The sequence below is a fragment of the Schistocerca nitens genome, chromosome 4, assembly GCF_023898315.1.
Source record: "Schistocerca nitens isolate TAMUIC-IGC-003100 chromosome 4, iqSchNite1.1, whole genome shotgun sequence".
NCBI classification, from domain to species: Eukaryota; Metazoa; Arthropoda; class Insecta; order Orthoptera; family Acrididae; genus Schistocerca; species Schistocerca nitens.
Genome location: NC_064617.1, coordinates 172,610,635 through 172,625,337, shown reverse-complemented (window position 1 = coordinate 172,625,337; position 14,703 = coordinate 172,610,635). Strand labels below are relative to the sequence as shown.

Here is a 14,703-nt window from a genome sequence, read left to right as displayed (position 1 = left end):
GTTTACATTCTGCCAAAACTTCAATACTATATTTATTCATTATTAGATATGACATAACATTTCTCAGGTAAACAACTCTGAAATCATGCTTCCGCAGCTCGAATCTGTCTTACTTACATGGTAAGTACAAATGTAAAGATTTCTGTTTATCTCAGGTTATGAGATCTTAAATATTATCTTAATAATAAAACTATGAAGCAGCTTGATGAGCAAATCAGAATAAAACATTCTTTTACTTTTAAGGTGGCAGTAGACACACTTTATTGAAGCTGCACACAATAAAAACGCTTGTCACAAGACACAGTCCACAGATCAGTGTTGAAATAATAGTTAGTACCAATCATTTCCCACTCAGAAACCAGTCTGTAGACAATGCCTGTCACTATAACAACCACTTTTCCAAATCATCTTTTCTTATTGTTCAATCTCCTTCCCAGTTTCCAATTCTTTTGTTATTTACCTTTTAACTCCTTTCTTGACCCCGTGGTGCTGATTCACCAAAAGTAGTATTTTTTCATCCGAGAAAACTTTGAAATTCTCAGATTTAGTCTTTTGCTGCCTTGGTTAAGTCAGAGAAATCTCCCTTTTCATCACTGTTGTCAAAAACGGTCTTCTGTGACGAACATTACATAAAACTCTGACACAGTCTAAGGAGACCTCACACTTCTCAGCAGGTTGAGGTTGTTTTTCAGGTAGCATAATGTTCTGGTTGGATTCCCCTTTAACTCACAGTTTTTTCTTGAGTTGAGAACAGTTCCTTCACAGCTTTTCTTTACCATGTCCATAACAGCACTAAACAAACATTTTATTAATAAACAAACATTTCCTACACCATGGAATCATAAACTCAGACTAATGCAATGGCTAATGTGGCAGTTTTGGGCCTCTGGCACATGAGTCAGATGCATTCTTGTGGCAATTATTCGAACCACTTCCACAGTAAATATCAGGTAGCCCAGATTTAACTGAGTAGTGTTAGGCACATAGCCCACATTTTGATTAAACGATATTTTTTCATTTGTGGCACTTAGAATGGATTTCATTTTCAGTCTACAGTTGATAAAATGATGAGCTTACTACACGAATTTCGGAGAATGCTCTCATTGCTTCAGAATCCCGATTTAACTAGATACTGCTTTCATCAGTAGATGGCTAAGTCTGTCCTCTGAAGAGTGAAGCAAGTCGGGAAATATGTCCTGACTAAAAACTGTCAATATTTGTAATTGGTTAGGGAGTGCTTATGTTGTTTCAAGTAAGAAATGCAATTTGCTTTATGCCATTTTTTATCATTCCAGTATAAAAATGGTACACCCAGGTATTTGTGCGAGTCGACTGTTCCCAATTGTGACTCGTAATATTGTAACTGCAAGATTTTACATTTCTTAACATTTGGAATCTTATCAGGATCCGACCATATATCTGTACAGCTTTGTGTATTAACTTTACACTCCTTTCAGCTCGTAAGTAGTGCCAGAGGTAGTAAAATGTTCATTGTGCAACTTTTGAGCTTCCAGGGATTACAACAGGACAATGCAGTGAAGTTAGAACTGATCTTGCATTGAAATTACAATACAATTTTACAACAAATTTACTGTATTAAGAAAAACGGTTTCCATCAAATATTTTGAGTTCATTTAAGTCAAATAAATATGGATAAAATGTAGTCTTCAACTTTCATTGCTTGTAACATTCCAAATATCACACTGGTAAAATTCTGAGTTTATTGATGCAACTATGGTTTTAAATGATACTAGATTGTCACATAACTAATGTACACTCAGTTGAGATAACAGGCAATGGAACTATTTTCAGACAAAACAATATAGCATGTGGACTTTACATGAAGTTACTGAAAGGAGATCTAAATTCACAGCACTGTTAAATAGCTTTTGAATCCATGTATATATTCATGTTTTAGTAATGATGCTGCACAGCAACTCCTTGCAACCATGAAAATAATCAATCAAGCAACTGGAGATGCACTATCTGACCTCCTGCTAGTAGAGGCGGTGCTAAGTGCACGTGGATGGTCTGTTATGGACTGGGCTGCAGCCTATACAGATTTGCCTAACAAGCTACTCAAGGTCACTGTCAAGGTGAGAAATATTTATTACCTGTTGGCCATTAATGATTTAAACTTCATGTGAGTAGATTAATAAAGCAAACAACCTATAACTGTGGGAAGGACATATCACCCTTCTAAGCATTTGGTAGTGAATGCCATTTATAGTTACTCAAGTAAAACTTACTTCCCTCTGCAGTCTAAAAGTTACAGTAAAAAAATTTACCCAATGAAATACTAAATCATGAATTGCAGCAGTACAAATGACAACTGTGATAATTTTTGACATTTCCACTGAGACAGACATATGTAAAAAGCACCTTTAGCAATAACATGTCAAGTCAGTTCTCAATGTTTGAAAATACAATTTTCTCAACACAGAAGTTGGCCTATGTTTAACATCAGTTCAAATTTTGGTCCCCCTTCACCTACTACAGCAACTTTTTGAGTTAAGGATTGATTTGTCATGCTAGTTTTTCAACAAGGAACACACTATACACACTCTTGAGGCAAGGTTACTTTCGTGTTTGGTCTGTTTTAATAGGATCGTAATTTAATTAAGACTACTGATGCTGAGCGGAAATGTGTATCACCTTTGGGTCTTCAAGACAGAGTGGATCAGCTTGTATCTCAGTACCCCAGTGGAAGGGCTTTCATTCGGTGAGTATAACTTAATATTTGTTAATCTTGGGAGTCCATACTGTTTCAGATTTTCAGTGTTTTTGTGAATTACTTGCAGGCCTTCTGGCACAGAGGATGTTGTCCGTGTTTATGCTGAGGCTGATACTAGAGAACATTGTGATGAACTGGCTCAAAAAGTGGCTGAAGCTGTTTCAGAGTTCACAGTTTGAATGTATTGAATCAGAATATTGTGGAATAAAATTCTGAATATCAATTTTGTAGCTTCCTTTTCCTGGTGTGAAAGATCAGTGTTAAGTGTGGGTAACATTAAAAACCACAAAATTGAGGAAATGATTAAAATTCTCAATCCTCTCCAATAATTTGTATAAAATTTAAGTGAAAGAAATTAAATGTACAGTACAATGTTTAAGCAATAATTTTTGGTAATGCATTTCATTACATTCTGTTACAGCAAAAATTGATTGATTGAGGGGAGGTTATCAGTCCCATGATTACGAAGTTACACACTAAAGAGAGAGGGAGGCATAAATGAGGAAGTTAAGCCACATACAGGAACAGCAAAAAATTGAAACTGGTGTCTGGGTAAAAGGTAATAGGGCTATTTACCAACTTGGTACGACCACAAATTACATATTCAAAACACGCATTTGAGAGATCATCCTGTTTGCTCCCCAGAAAAAAAGCAAAAACTGATGAACACGTTAAATTAAACCAAAAACATCACTGCAGCTAAGTGGTTAAAGCATAAATATGGACATGTCACTTTGTCACTGTTGCTGTTTTTGTTTAATACTTTCCTTATGAGCTGCACTTAATATGCTCACAATTCAGACCACAACCTTATTAAGTTTGAAAGCAAGCTCAGATGCTACAGTTCTGCTTCATGCACTATCACTGCTGCCAATTTTTACAATCTAGTGTATGGATCAAAATATGTATGAGTAGTGTATGTAGTTGCTGCAACTGTATCATGTCAAATTTGAACAGTAAAGTCTTTAAAATGTGCTATTGCAAAACCCTTGTTCTATTTCTGTCTGGCATCTCTATCATAGCATCATCTGCATGAAAAGTATATTTCCAACACTTCAGAAAATGCTTTTATCCCTACCTGCACTCCAGTCATTGAAGGACCCCCTCTGCACATCCAGGGGGAAGAGCTCATGTTATGTGTTGGTAGCACTGGCTATTGGGTGAGTTCACTGGCTAAAAATGGACTACGTTTCCTCTATTACGAGCGAGCATATTCTTCGGGACTTGGTCTTTATTAATATTGTTGCTGAATACATTACATAGGAAATACATGCAAATAGGTGAGACTGAGTTTAAGTGACACAAGAAAAGATGGTGGCTGGGCTCCTTCACCACAAACCAGCTCGTGTGTCAACTCTGTTTTTCTGTTACCTGGCAGTAGTTTTATCCTGATTGCATGGTGAAGCTAAATGTTGATAATGCCAGCATTTCCCCCTCTCCAAAACAGCCTAAAATATTTCCTTAACTCTGCCACCACTTGTTACTTGTTTACTCCCATCAAATGTCAATAGCAAGAAGTGTAAAATTGGGGAATTTTTAGCATTGATCTTACTGGTTTTTCACAGGAGGCTACAAATTTATGATGTAAAATCTGAGTTCCACTGTAGTTTACATTTTCAGTTTTTAATCACAAACTAACATTTACAAAAGCATGGGGACAGACAACTTTGACCCCTAATTTACATGCAGGTGGCAGGTACAACTTCAAATAAATAATTATATACACACACAAGTCACAGCACTATTCAGCCTAAGTTTGAAATCACAGCATAAGTGAATTCATTTGTTGTTGACTGGCCACCAATATCCTTTGTTTTTACCTGAAATTAGGAACAAGGAAATGTTAGTATATCACATTTATTAGAATTAAATACATAAATTAAATAAACTATTACAGTAATACCTTGCCATCTTGGAGTACACGGTTAACTGCATTACGTATCATTTCACTGTAAGTATGAAGATTAACATGACTCAACATCTTCGCCGCACATAACAACATTGCTGTGGGATTTGCAACATTTTTGCCCACTGCTTCAGAAAAAGTGTGCCTTGCACCCTGGAAAATTCAAAATAACAACAAATATTACATCTCTGTTTCTTTACTTACACATTCACAGTTACTGGGATCCAATATCTGGTCTAACCTGAGGGCAATCACGTTGGAAAACAATATTAATGAACTTTAAAACTTATCTTTAGTATAATGAGGTAAGTTACATTTCTTTCTACAGCCAAACAAACAGAAGACTATATACTGGTACCGATATGTGGATGACATCATTTGCTTGATTGATGAAACCGACACCTAAATAAAACAATTACACAGTTCATCCAAAAATAAAATTCACCATTGAGACAAAAGGAAATGAATCTTAATTTCTTAGACGTCACCATACACAGAATCAACAACAAACATAAGTTTGGAATTTTCAGGAAACCTACAGCCACAAGTACATCAACTCCAACCAACCCTAAGCACAAAAACTCAAGTATGCTACATAGGTTCAACAGAACTCCACTGGACAAACTCAACTACACACAGGAACTAAACACAATACACCGAATTGCCAAAGATAATGGGTACAACACACAAAGGAGAACAAACCACAAACAAATCATCAGCCACAACAGATAACCAAGAACACAAACTACAGACAAACACCCTACAAAGAGGACAGCATGTACATACTAACATACAGTAACAAAAACGTCCACAGGCTGGGAAATATATAGAAGAAACAAGGGCTACAAATATCATTCCGCACAAATAACACAGTACAGAAAAATCTAAGCACTTAGAACACCTCAGGAGACAAATTCTCCAAAGCAGGAATCTATAAGTTAACTTTTAGTTCACCTTAGATCCCTAAGAAGTGATAGTACACACTCCACTTTTTCAGATCATCTAATACAAGAAAACAAGAACCCAAATAACATGGAGACTGATCTTAAGATCCTCAGAGGAAGCAAGTGTCTATCAAAAACTCACAAGAGAGGAGAACTATCACATGCAATAATACAAGGAAAGACAACCCTGAATGAAAACACAAAACTATGCAACAAAACACTGTTTGGAACACTCAATGAACTATAAAAAGGCACATCCCCATGTAAAACATAACATTCAAACAGCCAAAAAAAGGAAAAACCTTTTGTTTTCTCGGTTCCCTCCCCAACCTTTTTCCACCTCTCTACAAACACAAGAACAATGATGAACAACTGAGCAGCAGCAACAACATAACATCTTTCACAGAGAATGGTGTCAGAAGTGTCTGTTCATATCATGTTTCGCAACATTTTGTTTAAGTGCATGTGAAGTGAACTAATGAGCACAAATTCTGTGAAAAACTGTGTGGGAACAGTACACTGAATAGCCACTGATCGAGACACCAACTAGACATGCAACAGTACGAAAATATGTAAGTACATAAATGCACATATCCTCTACCCAAGAAACAGTTCTTGATAAATATGCATTAATTTTCTTCATGGCTAGTTTGCAGGCGACATGCTGTCAAAAAAAAATGACAAAAAAGTGTATAATAATGCAGCTCATTTTGCACCTTAAGGTGAGCATCTAAACGAAACAAAGCAAATTGCACATATAGCAATTATTAGGCCTACAACAGTTAAATTATTATAAATTTCATATTATACTTTACAAATCTGACTCACAGAAGGACACGTGTCGAAACATGTCTGGGTAAATACAAAAATAAACAAATTGTGCGTGCATAAGGCTGATTTTCAAAACAACCCAATATTATATCGAGAAGTTTGCCTTCTTTGCAGCAGTCTTCTACCTTTTCCCATCCCTCCCTCCTTTCTCCTCCTGCTCACTTCGACGAACGCAATCCTTAGTCGGCTGAGCTGCAATCCCAATCCCTCCGTTCGAAATCAACTGACATGGAGAGAATATCTGCCTACATCTTATTAAAGCATTCTGTGAGACCATTCATCTGTGGCTGGTATACAATTTTTATCCTGTAGGTAATGTTGCAACATGAAATTACCTCACACTATTCTTTCCTACAACCAGAGATCATCCTACGAGGTTCTCTGTGCTTCAAAGTGATGTCCTTTACAAGAAACACTGCAATTTCCAGAGCTTTGGAAGTCAGCACAACTTTGGTGACAGAGTACAGTGTGAAGTAGTTAGCTGAGACTATTATCCACTGATTTCTGTTTGTTAACTTCAGAAATGTGACCAAGAAGTCTATTACAATTCAATGAAATGGTGCTGCTGTAGGCAGAATTGGTACCCCAGAGGTAAATGTGACATATGAATCCATTGCTTGCATTCCTTAAAGTGTCCGCCCCAGTAGCTGAGTGGTCAGCGTGACGGATTGCCGTCCTCTGGGCCCGGGTTCGATTCCCGGCTGGGTCGGAGATTTTCTCCGCTCAGGGACTGGGTGTTGTGTTGTGTTCATCATCATTTCATCCCCATCCGGCGTGCAGGTCGCCCAATGTGGCGCCGAATGTAATAAGACCTGCGATATGGCGGCCGGACCTGCCCCGCGAGGGGCCTCCCGGCCAATGACGCCAAACGCTCATTTCCATTTCCATTCCTTAAAGTGGCTAATGACCAGTATAAACCTGGCCAGAGTCCCAGGTGGCCACATGTTTGAGCACCATGAAATAACTTCACGGCAGCTGGTTGTAGATGAGCTGCGATATTGAGCAATCATTTCCATCCATGTGTTCTTCTAAACAATGTTCTGCATATTTATTGGAATTCTCCTTTGGTCATTTCCTCATTCTTACTGAAAGACTTCAATTATTTTCAGCATTGCTGAATCTTCTCTCTGTTCAGCAGCAATGTCATTTAATGCAGTGAGCTGAGATTTCATGTACGCTGCTGTATTTCTCGAATGGATTCCTTGAAAGGTAGTCAGTGTCCTTGCGTTTGTGTATACTTCCAGATACCATTCTGATGCTGAATTCCTGAAGCCTCAGAGCCAGTTGTAACACCTACATCGATTAGAAGTAGATTTGGACTACGTAACTATGTATCTGTTATTATGAAGTGTTTGTACTTTGTTAGTTGAGGTCATTGATGTGTGACAGGAAATTTAAAGTTCACAATGTATATAGGGAAAAAGTTAAATGAGTAAAATAATGAAATTTTATAATATAATGTATGTTCACAAAGAAAAATTTGTATATTGGAAGTTGGTTCATGCTTAGGGAACATGTATTGTTAAATGTAAAAGATAAGGGAAGCCCCTCCGCAACGGAAGTGGCTTGGCGCAATGTAAAAGGTGGTTTTGGTGGTTGGTCTGGGCTGCTCCTTGGTGGGAACAGTACGCAGTCAGTGTCTAGCCATTGTACGGTACACGTGCGAACTATGGATGAAGGGTATCAGACGGATGCCATATTCCTTGACTTCTGGAAAGTGTTTGACTCGGTGCCCCATTGCAGACTCCTGACTAAGGTACAAGCATATGTGATTGGTTCCCAAATATGTGAGTGGCTCGAAGACTTCTTAAGTAACAGAACCCAGTACGTTGTCCTCGATGGTGAGTGTTCATCGGAGGCGAGGGTATCATCTGGAGTGCCCCAGGGAAGTGTGGTAGGTCTTCTGCTGTTTTCTATCTACATAATTGATCTTTTGGATAGGGTGGATAGCAATGTGCGGCTATTTGCTGATGATGCTGTGGTGTACGGGAAGGTGTCGTCGTTGAGTGACTGTAGGAGGATACAAGATGACTTGGACAGGATTTGTGATTGGTGTACAGAATACTCCATTAGTAGTGTAGTGCTTGACAGTCATGTCTATTAAATATTTGGGTGTAACATTGCAGAGCAGTATGAAGTGGGACAAGCATGTAACAGCAGTTGTGGGGAAGGCGGATAGTCGTCTTCAGTTCATTGGTAGAATTTTGGAACGATGTGGTTCATCTGTAAAGGAGACCGCTTATAAAACACTAATGCGACATATTCTTGAGTACTGCTCGAGCATTTGGGATCCCTATCAGGTCAGATTGAGGGAAGACATATAAGCAATTCAGATGCAGGCTGCTAGATTTGTTACTGGTAGGTTTGATCATCAAGTGAGTGTACGGAAATGCTTCAGGAACCTCTGGAGGAAAGGAGGTGTTCTTTTCGTGAATCGCTACAGAAGAAATTTAGAGAACCAGCATTTGAGGCAGACTGCAGTACAATTTTACTGCCGCCAACTTATATTTCACGGAAAGACCACAAAGATAAGATAAGAGAGATTAGGGCTCGTACAGAGGCATATAGGCAGTCATTTGTCCCTCGTTCTATTTGGGAGTGGAACAGGGAGAGAATATGCTAGTTGTGGTATGAGGTACCTCCGCCACACACCGTATGGTATTGCAGAGTATGTATGTAGATGTAGACATTGAAGGTTGGTTGGATTGGAGAAGGGACCAAACCACGCGGTCACCAGTCCTTCTGACCTTCGAATGACTAAAACAGATAAAACCTCACACCATAAGAGGGAACTACAATGGCCATAAAATTACAAATTATTGACAGAGAAGGAAGGAAGAAGGCAGAAGAAGAGAGGAGAGAAAGAAAGTGACTAATGACAGAGGCATGAACCACATGTAGATGAGATAGACACAAGATAAAACAGACCCCATAAAGAAAGGAGTGGGAAGGCACAGGGTAGGGATGAACCACCAAGCCCAGTCGAAGCCAGTCCAATCGGGGTGAAGAGGAGAGCAAGATGGCCTGCCATCTCCTCCACCCACCGATAAGGTTGAAGGTCCCATCCTTAAATAAAGCGATAAAAACCCTCATCACGAAGACATTGTGAAACTAGATCAGCTACTGAGGCATTATCAGCTAACGCCAGGGGTACGGAGTCAGGAAAGCTAAAAGTCCGCCGCAGGGCGGCTAAGTAGGGAAGCCCAGTAAGAGGTGAACCACAGTCAACATTGACCCACAACGACAGAGAGGGGGGTCTTCACGATAGAGGAGATAACCATCAGTCAGTCAGCCAAGTATGGCCTATGTGAAGCCGGCAAATGACGACAGAGGCTTTACGAAAGGCCGTAAGGAGGACTGCCACATAGCTGTAGAATCCTTTATCGCCCTGAGCTTGTTCGGCGAAGAAAGAGTGTGCCATTCTGCATTTCAAAGTCCCAAAACCTGACAATGTAATGCCGAGTGAATGTCTATTTCCGGAATGCCATTAGCAAGACATGGCCCATTAGTAGCCAATTTACACAGTCGATCGGCAAGTTCATTGCCAAGGATCCCAACATGGCCTGGGGTCCAAATGAAAACCACTGAGCATCCACATTGATCAAGGAGAGGGGAGTCCTGGATAGCTATGACCAACGGGTGGCGAGGACAGCACTGGACGATAGCATGCAAACTGCTCACTACAGATAATAAAGGACAGTCCTGAGCAGAAACAGACATGGTCCAGTGCGTGCAAGATGGCTACCAATTCTGCAGTAAAAACACTACAGCCATCTGGCAAGGAACGAAGTTCTGTGTGTCTCACATAGGTGTAAGCACAAGCAGTGTGGCCAGCAACCATGGAGCCATCAGTACAAATCACTTCGGAATCCTGGAATGAACTGAGGAGACGGTAGAATTGGCGGCGATGGACCTCCAGAGGAACAGAATCCTTTGAAATGATGGAGAGATCAAGACAGAGCTGTGGCCGAGAGACGCACCACAGAGGGGTACGTGTGTCAGCGGAAAAAAGAGGTGGTAAAGGGAAGTGCTGGAGCTCAGAAAAGAGTGACCAAATGCGGGCAGCCATGGTAAACCCACATCGGGGCTGCCGCCGCAGGAGGTTGATCTCCGTGTCTGGATAAAGGAGACCATAATTAGGGTGCTTCAGGGCGCAGCGAATGCAGGGGGCACATAAGATATCAGCTGTTGTTGGCAAAAAACTCGCAGCGGTGGAATCCCCACCTCTGTGAGAAGGCTAATCACAGGGTTAGTCCGGAAGGCATCAGTCAGAAGTCGGCACCCACAATGGTGGATGGGATCTAGTATATGCAATGTCGAAGGTGATGCAGAACCATAGACAGGGCTCCCGTAGTCTAAACAAGACTGGACCAGCACTTTTTGCAATCGCAGGAGAATAGAGCGGTTTGCACCCCAGGTGGAACTGCACAGACATCCAAGAACACTGAGATGTAACCAACACGTGCTCTTCAGCTGGCGAAGATGAGGGAGCCATGTCAACAGTGCATCGAAGACCAGATCCAAAAAACGATGGGTGTCCACAACCTTGAGGGATTAGGTATCAAGGAATAGTCCGGATGGAGATGTACTGACAGCTATAGCAGGAACGCACGACACACGACTTGGCCACCAAAAACTGAAAGCCATGGGAGAGAGCATTCTGTGGCGCCCATGATGGGAGGAAGCGCGATAAAAAAATCATCAGCATACAAAGAAGGGGGGGGGGGGGGGGAGAGACACTGTCGGCCCAGCAGCTGCTACCAATCCATTAGTGGCGATGAGAAAGAGAGGGACCCTCAGCATGGAACCCTGTGGAACCCCATTTTCTTGCTGATGGGAAGTTGGTTCCTCTTAGGAACCAACTTGGACACAGAAAGAGTGACAAGAAAAAAAGTTACGGATAAAATCGGGCAGAGCGCCACGAAGGCCCCAGTCGTGAGGATGTGGTGGCGCCAGGTGGTGTCTTACGCTTTATGCAGGTCAAAGGAAACTGCAATCAGGTGTTGTCAATGGGCAAAAGGCAACTGGATAGCAGACTCCAGGTGGACTGTTATCCACTGTAGATCGGCCACAGCGAAAACCACCTTGACTCGAAGACAAATGGTTGTGGGATTCAAGGAGCTCACAGAGAGCGTTGGTAAGGCTAATTGGATGGTAGCTATCCAACTGAAGAGGTGGCTTCCCAGGCTTCAACACTGGAATAACAATGCTTTCCTGCCATACGGTAGGAAATACCCCCTCGCTCCACAGGGGGTCGAAAAGGGTCAGTATAAGACGGTGGCCAGCCACCGCTAAGTGTTGGAGCATTTGGTTATGTATCTGATCTGGTCCAGGAGCCACGTTGGGACAGAGGTTGAGGGCGCTGGCGAATTCCCACTCGCAAAATTGGGTATTATATAGCTCCAAGCAGCAAGAAACGAAAGACAAAGGCAGTCATTCCAAGCGCTCTTTAAGGAGGAACGTGGATGGATACTGAATCGATGCAGAGGCTTGGGCAAAGTGTTGAGCGAAATGCTGTGACAAAGTTCGGACAGGTAAGGACAACACTATGCACAGAAATTCCTGCAACGCGGGTAGGACGATGATGGCCAAAAACTCGCCAGAGTTTCGTCCGAACTTGTGAAGAGGGAGTTTGCTGTCCTATGTCAGCCACATATCGTTCAAAGACCAGAATGAGAGCAGTACAATGGTGCCCCTTGAAGCGTTTAAGAACACTGTGGCGGTCTTTTATGGCCACAGCAATTTCTGGAGTCCATCAAGGGACCGTCTTCCGACGGGGGGAACCAGAGGAAGAAGGAATGGCTGAAACAGCTGCGGCAACAATGGCGACAGTCAAAGTCTGTGTAGACTGATCAATATTACTGTGCGGTAGTATTGGGAGATGGTAGCAGAGGAGAAGGCATCCCAATCAGCTTTAGAGAAGGCCCACCTGGGAGGGTGATGGAGCGAGATATACTGAAGGAAGGTCAAAACAATTGGGGAATGATCACTGCCACATACGTCATCATGGAAACCCACTGAATGGAGGGAAAAAGGCCAGGACTGCAAATGGTAAGGTCAATGGTAGAGAAAGTTCCGCATGCCACACTAAAGTGTGTGGGAGTGCCAGTGTTTACGAGACAGAGATCAAGCCCTGCCAGAACAGCTTCAACTGTCCTGCCCAGGGCAGTAATCGTGTGACTACCCCAAAGAGGGTTGTGGGCATTAAAGTCCCCTAGAAGCAAGAAGGGAGTTGTTGAAGGGTGGTTAGGGCAAGGGATGCGGGTGGCCTGTCAGGCAGCACATAGAGACTACAGATTGTGATTAGAGTGGCCAGATGGACCCTGACAGCAACTGCTTCCAGAGTGGTATGGAGGGCAACCCATTTATTAACAATGTCCTTGCAGACCAAGGTGCAAACACCACCAGAAGCCTGCAAGGGGCCAATTTAGTTCTGACAGAAAGCGTGGAACCCACGAATGGTGGGTGAGTAAGAATTGACAAAATGGGTCTCCTGGAGAGCAATGCAAGCAGCAGAGTAGGAGGAAAGAAGGGGCTGCAATTATGGGAGGTGATTCAAATAGCCATTACAATTCCACTGGAGGATTCTCAAGCTGGAGTCCAAATGGGAAGCAAATGGACCGAAGCCGGTCACGCCGCTGAGTCGCCATCCATCACCAATGAGGATGGGGAAATGTCATATACGAGGGGTCAGACTCTGTTGGTTCATTGGCTGGAGGAGGGGAAGTCAGCACCTCAGGGGGGTACTGGAGGGACCTTGCCCTTGTTCTTGTGTTTCTGCTTCTTCTCTTGTGAAGGAAGTGAAGGGCAGACTGCAGCGAGATCGGGCACAGAATTACGCCTGGCAATCTTGGCGCCCACCAGCCGCGGAGCGCGCCTGCAGATCGCCTTTCAGGGGAGTGCTGGGAAGGGGATTTCTGGGAGGGAGCTCCAGTAGCGGTGGCTCCCAAAGAAGGGGAGCACTTCTGCGGTGGGGGAGGAGCAGCAGCACCCGAAGGGGTGGGTATTATGGGTACTGATGGAGAGGGGGAGTGGGAGATTGAGGAAAGGGCGAATGGGGCGGGGCTGGGCAGAGGAGGAGGTAGCATGGGGAATGGATGTAACTGAAGCAAAAGTAGAAGTTATAGGCACGTGATGGAGCCGGTCATACTTTCGACAAGCCTCGGTGTAGGTAAGTCGATCTAAGGTCTTGTACTCTTGAATCTGTCTTTCTTTCACATACACCGGGCATGGTGGTGAGTGTGGAGGATGCTGCACACTACAATTTATGCACACTGGCGGGGGAGCACAGGCACTCCCGTCATGGAGGGGGCGCCCATAGTCACCGCAGAGGGGGTCATTGGTGCAGCGGGAATACATGTGTCCAAACTGTAAGCATTTAAAGCATCTCATCGATGGTGGACTGTAAGGTTTTACATCACCTTTACCTTCACCGGGAGGGGATCCCCCTCAAAGGCCAGGATAAAGGCACCTGTATTGCTGCGATTGTTTTTAGGGCCTCACTGTATATGGCAGATAAACTGGACTCCTCGCTGCTCAAGATTTGCACAGAGCTCATCGTCAGTTTGGTGAAGAAGGTCCCGGTGGAAAATTATGCCCTGTACCGAGTTCAAAGATTGGTGGGGTGCGACGGAGACTGGGATGTCACCAAGATGGTCACAATCACGCAGGGCTTCAGACTGGGCAGCAGATGTCTTTATGAGCAAATAACTGGACTGCTTTTTACTCATGGATTCCACTTCGCCACACTCACCTTCAATTGTCTCCACGAAAAACAAAGGCTTGGTAGTGGCAAAACTCTCGCCATCTGTCCTGGTACAAACCAGGTACCGAGGGAAAGGGTTAAGCCCAGACCGGCGAGCTTGACCCTCTTCCCAAGGGGTGACCAGGGAGGGGAAGGCCGTAGGATCAGAAGGAGTGTCATGTATTCTATTACTCTTAGAGACAGTCATAGAACGGCCAGCATATTATTATTAATTTTTTTTTTAGGCGCACAACTGCTACGTTCGTTAGCGCCCGGTCTGTGGCTTCGAGAAAGGTAAAAAAATAAACCAAATTGGAAATCAGCGGCAATGGAAGCGAAACTCGAAAAGTGGGAAAACTAAAAAACTGAAGGAAAGCTTAGAAAACCACTATAGAAGGGGGAGGGGAGGTTTCCCCAAAAAGAGCTTCAAATGACCGACATCATCTCACTAACACTAATAAATTCGAGAACGCCATCGGCTGAGCGCGTCATCTGCTAAAATGGAAGGTATATCAGGCGACAGCTGTAGATGAGTGTGTAGCGG

The 14,703-nt window shown here is 43.0% G+C and overlaps 2 protein-coding genes across 3 annotated transcripts in view; one reads left to right on the top strand and one right to left on the bottom strand.

The window, feature by feature from the left end:
* The window catches only part of LOC126251353 (phosphoacetylglucosamine mutase), a 103,827-nt gene extending 100,870 nt beyond the window's left edge, over positions 1 to 2,957 (top strand). For both annotated transcript variants that reach the window (XM_049951723.1, XM_049951724.1), the window contains 3 exons: positions 1,919 to 2,096; positions 2,607 to 2,722; positions 2,802 to 2,957. In XM_049951723.1, coding sequence (XP_049807680.1) covers positions 1,919 to 2,096; positions 2,607 to 2,722; positions 2,802 to 2,913 — 406 coding nt within the window. In that variant the 3' untranslated portion in view covers positions 2,914 to 2,957. The remainder of the gene's footprint in view (positions 1 to 1,918; positions 2,097 to 2,606; positions 2,723 to 2,801) is intronic.
* Positions 2,958 to 4,330: 1,373 nt separating this feature from the next.
* LOC126251354 (isocitrate dehydrogenase [NAD] subunit beta, mitochondrial) overlaps positions 4,331 to 14,703 on the bottom strand; it is a 66,609-nt gene continuing 56,236 nt past the window's right edge. The window contains exons 8-9 of the mRNA XM_049951725.1: positions 4,638 to 4,793; positions 4,331 to 4,554 (exon numbers count right to left, since the gene is read on the bottom strand). Of these exons, the coding sequence (XP_049807682.1) occupies positions 4,480 to 4,554; positions 4,638 to 4,793 (231 nt within the window). The 3' untranslated portion in view covers positions 4,331 to 4,479. The remainder of the gene's footprint in view (positions 4,555 to 4,637; positions 4,794 to 14,703) is intronic.